This window comes from Protobothrops mucrosquamatus, unplaced genomic scaffold, assembly GCF_001527695.2.
Source record: "Protobothrops mucrosquamatus isolate PMUCROS unplaced genomic scaffold, P.Mucros_1.0 scaffold515, whole genome shotgun sequence".
NCBI classification, from domain to species: domain Eukaryota; kingdom Metazoa; phylum Chordata; class Lepidosauria; order Squamata; family Viperidae; genus Protobothrops; species Protobothrops mucrosquamatus.
Window position 1 is genome coordinate 478,724 of NW_015386828.1, and position 7,471 is coordinate 486,194.

General features: G+C 36.6%; 1 protein-coding gene across 1 annotated transcript in view; it reads left to right on the forward strand.

Moving 5' to 3' along the window:
• SNTG2 (syntrophin gamma 2) overlaps positions 1 to 7,471 on the forward strand; it is a 214,003-nt gene that overhangs the window by 123,423 nt on the left and 83,109 nt on the right. The window contains exon 10 of the mRNA XM_015816873.1: positions 2,784 to 2,810. Within this exon, the coding sequence (XP_015672359.1) occupies positions 2,784 to 2,810 (27 nt within the window). The remainder of the gene's footprint in view (positions 1 to 2,783; positions 2,811 to 7,471) is intronic.

Below are 7,471 nucleotides of genomic sequence, written 5' to 3' on the forward strand. Positions count from 1 at the left end.
CGGGACTGACCTAGGGTGAATTTTAAATAGGGAAAATTTTTTAAAGATTTTAATAATGTCACAGCTATAAATATTTGGTTTTAATTGGCTTTTATAGGGGAAATGTTTTTGTGTTGTTTTAATGTGCTGTGAGCCGCCCTGAGTCCCGTGGGGAGAAGGGCGGCATATAAGTTAGTGTTAAATAAATAAATAAAATAAATAAATAGATGGGATAATCAGCAAAATACAGACCCTTAGAGAGCTCCTCTATCCTATCCAGGCCAGTTTTATCTTTGGATCATTTTATTTTTATGAGTTGAACTCATAAAGGATACTAAATTGGGACATGCTGCTTTAGGCTAGATACATTGTCTTTAGTCCTCATTTAGCAACCACAAATGGTTCCAGACACTAAGAAGATCGCTGGTTGCTGCTGCCTCATTTACATAAAAGCTGCCCAGAGTCACTTGTTTTGTGAGGTGAGTGGCTATATAAATTAGGTAGGTAGGTAGGTAGGTAGGTAGGTAGGTAGGTAGGTAGATAGATAGATAGATAGATAGATAGATAGATAGATAGATAGATAGATAGATAGATAGATAGATAGATAGATAGATAGATAGATAGATAATCTCTTGTGCAGCAATGCTAGCATTCTCTCATTCCATTGTATGTTTCAGGAGCAGACATTTGGCTGTAAATGCAAGCATTGATCAAAAAAGGAATTTTTACACCATTTATTACAATTAATTATCATTATATTTTCAAATGTTTGCTATCTGAGGCAGGCACTAAACAAGGACTACCTGCATATGTATATTGTGATGAAGCATTCTAATGTAATGTGTTTGCAGTTCTTTAAAAATGTGCTTCTCTAATTTAAATCATAACATACTGTAAACAGACTTTATCATTGCACTGAGCTGCAAGGCAGAAAGAGAATATTTGTTTGGGCAGTACATACAAAGGCAAGTGCAATGAAGGCCATCAGACTGTAAAGACAGATGCCTCTGTTATCTGATGTCACAGCTCAGCCTATAGAGAAAAATGGCTGCTAACTGTGTACATATTTCTATTTTCCCTGGATGGGACTAGAGAGATTTGGAGCAAAACTGAAGAAAATGGAAGAGAGCAAAAGCATGCTGGTTATTTGGAAAAAGCCATTCTCTTTTGCTTCTCTGAAGTTGTATCTTCTGATGTGCTATACAACACTTCACACAAGATGCCTTATACCGTAGGTGGGCTACATAGTGCCAAGGGACAGGAATGCCAACAAAAGACTTTGTATTTCATCATACAAAAAAGTTATAAGGTACTTTTTTTTAGATACAAAAAGGTTCCATCCAGGGAAAATTGAATATTTCCTTGAGATCAGAAGCCATGATTCAAATGCTGAAGGAGAAAATACTACCTTTTTAAGCTGATTTGTTGAAAGCATAAATACACAAATTTGCATTTACCAGATTAAACTGTGACCCCCAATAGATAGATGAGATGATTAAGAAATGTTAATTAAAAACAATATACTGGTAGGATATTTTATTTCCTATGTGTACCTTTTCTCAACTACTCTGGCGTTTTCAAAGAACCATCATACCATCTCCTGCACTGCTGTGGTACTTGTGGAATATTAATACAAGGCATGGACTTAAGTCTTTTAGTTTTTCTTGATCTATATTATGAGCTGCAAGATGTGTGGTTGTTTTTTAATCTGCCTTTTTAAAAAATATGAAACAGTCTTACTAGAATGGAATTATTCACCTCTTTTCATATTTTTCTATATATTGTGATTTTTTTTTCATTCAAAACATGCATCTGTGAAATAAAATCTATAGATAAAGAACAATACAGATTAACAGAAAAATGCTTTAAAACTGCATATATCTAGAAAAATTGTGAGTTTCTAAAGACCCAGCAAAAGTAAGAGAAAAATAGAAAATGATTTTAGAAACACAACAGAAACATATTCTACTTCAAAAATTGAAGGTAAAAGCAAAGCAATCACTTAACCCCACATTTCAAGAGTTTCAGGTATGACACTGATGTCTATCACATTAAATGGATATTTAATTAAATAATTAAATAATCCTGAACTTCAAAAATTTGGCTGTCAAAACTACTGCATGCATTTTCAGGCTACTTTACTGTAGTAATTTAAAATAGTAAATAATAAATACTTTTAGTTAATGTTTAATATAGTTTCATCATCAGACACAGTTTAGTATTTTTTAACATTTAAATATTTATAAGAACTAGAAGACATGATGAAGTACAACTAAAAATATAATATTGCTAATGTAATCAAAAAACAATATAAAAGTAGTGATTTAAAGAAGTGATATATGAACAAGATAAAGATATAGCTATAAAGTATTAATATAGAAATAGTTAAATCTTGTAACATATTATTAAAACTAGTCATATAGACCATCTATTATTCCATCTTCTCAGTTTTAATATAGTAGATTATTTCAATACAACATGTAAAATACTTAGATTCTTAATATTGTTATTTAGACATCTTAGAACAATGAGTATAAATAAGTGAATATTCTATCAATATTTTATCACTATTAATTACAGTTTGGGATATTTATGTTACAAGCAATATGATGATTTAACCTTTTCTTTAAATTAAATATAATATTGGAAATGAATGAAAATAAAGGAAAAGCATACCTCAGGATATTTTTTAATATAATAAGGCTTTTTGTCTCAAGCTAAATTAACTTAATATTAAATTCTCCATTTTATTTGTTAGGATCCACCAAATTAAGTGCATAATTCAATGCAGACAATCTAGAAAGCCACCTACTATATCAGCCCAATATTCAGTGCAATCTTGCAATTAGATATTTACTCACAAGAAATTGGCAGAATATATTTCCAAAAGTCAGTCAGTGTGATGGAAATTATTTTATAGTACTACAAAACAGTTATTGCATAATCAGTAATAATGCTGTTATTTAAAGGTATTATCGAGAACAGTCAGTAATACTGAAGATGGTTTATGTCTACAGTACTGTAGTTATAATGTTCGATTGAAATGTTTGTACGTTGACATGATATACCTCTGCAAATATTTCACCTTTCAAGCCTATTGACTGGAATAAATAATGAAATAGCTCATAGGAAAAACAGTAGAACCAAGGAATTTTAAAATCATATAAAGAACATACAAGGGCAATTCGGAAATAAACCTCCGTTTGGTTATCAATGATAGACACTTGCAGATACAGAACCTTTATTATACACATTAGAAAAATACAATATTACATTACTTTTTGACATTCAGATTGAGTCACTTGTGATAACGTCTTACAAGGTTTGAAATTCCTTAGTAGTACTCACTGGGCACCAAATCTGGGCTATGGGGGGGTGAGCAAAAATATCCCAACGGAATTGCTTCAAAAATTTTTGGGTGCGTCTAGCAGTGTCTGGGTGAGCATTATCGTGAACCAACACCACACCGGAAGTCATCATGCCCCGATGCTTGTTATGGATGGCTCATCTGACTTTTTATAACATTTCACAGTAGACTTCTGAATTGATGGTTGAACCACAGTCCATGAACTTCACTAGGAGTACTCCTTTGGCATCTTTACATTTGGCAGGATTTTCTATGGCACCACTTCCAGTGTGCTGTTGGTTCACGATTCACTCCCATAAGAGTTCGAGTTACGAATGGAATGGGCAGGCTCCATTACATTCGTAACTCGAGGACTACCTGTAGAGTTCATTTAAAACTAAACCAACTATGAGTGGGAAGAAAAACTTGCCACAGATCAATCATTCTGAATATTAAACATTTCAGAATAACAATAACATTAAAATATATTTGTCCGACCTTGTAAATGGCAATGAAAATGATAGGGATTTTTTTTCCTATGTAAGCCTTCCATATATGAAGCCAAAAATTATAATGGCATTTCTGATATTAAAGCATCTTAAATGGGTCTCCGTACCAAGTCGTTCAGTTCTGTGGAGTGAAAGAACAGAAAGCTCCATGCTTACTAACAGTTGGATAAAATTAACATTCGGAAGTTTACAATACGAATATACGCTGATTATTCTAGTAATTGCCTTGATAGAATTTTTTTAGTTGAAGGGATGACAAGTGATGTTTTTTTGGTCATTCATTTTTTAATATTTAATTTTTATAATAAAGGCATCTCAAATATTGTTATATTTGTTTATTTTATTTCTTTAATCGATGCATGTGTATGGCCATCTGTCTTATGTACCACAACTCTGGATGGCTCACAACAATAATAAAAAACCCCAAACAGTGAAACCAAAACTTGGTGCCTTGATCATCCCTTTCTAATGCATCCACCAATACAATGTCCAGGCTCCAAATCCTATTCTATCCCATGCTGGAGGCAACAGAATGATATTCCAATTTTTGGGCATATGGCTCCTCTTTTCCCATATTCTAACCAAAATATTATTATTTCCCCTGCTAGAAAACAATTCATTCCCCCCCTCTGTCTCTCTGTGGGGTGTGTGTAAAAAAGTGGTAGTCACATGATTTCATCTATTCAGTGGGGGAAGGGCATTTTTCTAGGGAAGTGGCATTGTCTATTGAACACAGTATGAGGTGCAAAATTGGCTCAACAGTTAGGCCAAGTGAAGCAGCTGCCTCTCATATGTAAATTAGTTTGTAATCAAAGAGCAGCAAATGTTATACAATTCTTCTACTTACTGTGAGGTTATGTTGCCAGGGACTAGTAATTACCAATGGAAAAGTGTAGTTTTAACTGTTTGATCACAGACTATAAGGTACTCTTCCATTTACGACCGTAATGAAGCCTGCCCATTAGGATCATAAGTCAAAATAATATTACATGAAACTGCCTCAAGTAACCAGCCATCGCTGTCACCCTAGTGCAGGGGTGTTAAACTACCGGCCCGCGGGCTGGATTCATCATAGCGAAACCATGCCCACCCCATTGCCATCAATGGCAAAAAAGTCATGATACGTTGCGACACGTCATGTGATGTTGCGAGTTTGACACCCCTGCCCTAGTGAATTGGTAAGGGTCGTTAAGTGGGGAGTTTCTGGCAGGCCTAATGCAAGCACTAACCCATCTGCCTCAGACTCCCCCACCAAGAGATAAACCATGCTTCCCACCCTTTGGATATCTTGCAAGCCAACCTTGGCACAGCTGATTGTTTTGCCAGCAATCCCTAGCCTAATTTTCTGTGCCAATCAGCTGGCAAGCAGAAGGCTGCAAAGTTTTCCTGACTTTCTAGGTTTTGAGAAGCCGGCCCTTGCATAAAAGGCAGCTTCACGACCAGCTTCCCAAAACTTTTCCCTTGCTTAATCTTTTCCCTCTCCCCCAAGCCACATTTCTACAGTTAAAATGGTGGTGGCCCAGTGGTTAGAATGCCGTACTGCAGGCTACTTCTGCTGACTGCTGGCTGCCTGCAGTTCGGCAGTTCAATTCTTACCACCTCATGGTTGACTCAGCCTTCCATCCTTCTGAGGACTCAGATTGTTGGGGGCAATACGGTGACTTTGTAAGCTGCTTAGAGATGGCTGTAAAGCACTATGAAGCGGTATATAAGTGCTATTGCTATTGCTAAAACAACATTGTAGAACTTCCCTCCCCCAACCCCAATTAGGTGCTAAAACTAAATTCTCCCTCTGCTCTTCAACCAATGTCCCTTTTAAAAACCTTACCTTGACTCTAGGCTAAAGACTAGAGGAACAAGCAAGCAAGGAGAGAAAATGTTTCTGCAGCTTTTTTTCCCCACCTGAAGTTAAAAAATAAGTCATTACTAAAAGTTGGGCCAGAAAATGTAGGACATGGGGACTTTGCAGGCTTTTGCTGTGGGTTTGATTGTCTGTAGAGGGCAGTCTACAGTATAACCTTTAAGTCCTAACTGGACTCTACAGGCAGTCATGCGGATCTAAATCTTGTGAAGGCCTAGCGTCCTCCATTTTCTGGCCCAACTTTTAGGGATTTTTTTCCCCACTGTACTTCATGCGGGGAAAACTGCAGAAAGATTTTCTCTCCTTGCTCACTTAGTTGCTTTTCTCTTCAGCCTGGAGTCAAGGTAAGGTTTTTAAAAGGAATATTGGTTGGAGGGCAAATTTAGCTTTAGCACCTAATTGGGCTAGGGTGGGGGAAATCAACACGTTCTTCCTTCTCAGCATTTTTTGTTTTTTTATTGAAGAAATGTGGCTGGGGAGGAGGGAGGTGATTAAGCAAGGGAAAGGTTTGGGGAGCTGGTCGTGAATCTGCCTTGTATGCAAAGGCCAGCTTCCCAAAGCCTAGAGAGGTAGAGCTTTGCAGCCTTGCAGCCTCCTGCTTGGAGCCGGCTGATAGGTGCAGAAAGCAGGGGTCCTGGAAGGAATGGGGGAAAATGCCTAAATGCTGCAAGGGATGGCGGGGAGAAGACAAGCAGGGAAGAGCACTGCAGCATCCCCATGGTCTGTCATAAGTGTGAATGACCGCAGAAGCGCTGCATCTGTCATAACTTTGAAACAGGTTTTGGGGTGTCAGTTGTTGTTTTGAACGGTCATTAAATGGTCTGCCATTTCTCAAGAATTATCTGAATGTCTTATCCTTGGCTCTAAATAGTTTATTTAGGATGGCACCACATATCTTGATACATCTGGGACAGATGTTTATATGTGTAGTGTACATATAGGCCTTTGGCTTAGAGTTGAAATGCATCATAGAAAGTTGCTCTTTCCATTTATATAAAAGAGGATAGTAATGGGACATGAACAAGGTTGGAATCAAAGAGCATAAACTGTCAAGGTTCCGACTGATGGAACCAAGTAAATCAGAACTCCAAGGCACGAGATTTCCTCAGAGAACATGTTTATTGGATGTACTCATGTTTAGACTAGCAAAAATGCCTCGTTCCCCCTCCCCTTCTTGTGGCAACCTAGAAAGACAAATATGGCTGCAGCCAGGTTTGTTGTAGAGTTGACATAAGCATTATTAAATAATATTTAAGATTTATGGCTGTAGTCCAAGAATAATAAAATAGAAGAAGATTAGGTTAATACAATTAATTTTGTACAAGGTACTAATATGTTATATTGATAGCATTTTGGAAAGCAGGGGACTAAAGTAAATAATTATAGCGGTGGGGAGGATAGTACAAATTTGGTGTATGGTATTGGAGGCCTTAGTTCTAAAGGAGTATTTCAAAGTGTAAAGAGTGCAATGCTGGGTAACACAAATGTGAAAGGAGACTTGATACAACAAAGAAAAAGAGAAAGTTGGAAACTCAGTACTGATCTGTTTCAGAAGAAAGAGGCTTGATGGTGGATAAACCAAGATTTTGTTCATCTAAGGATATTATTTTTCTCTGCATCCTATTAAAGACGTTATTTCCCAGACCCAGTGAGTCATAATTGTGCGCTATTATAATCTATCACAGTTTTGTTTGAAACTTCAAAGATCTTATCTGACATACCTAATTTTTTCATGTTCTGTAATGAAAGACTGCAACTCAATCCTGTAATTTTAAT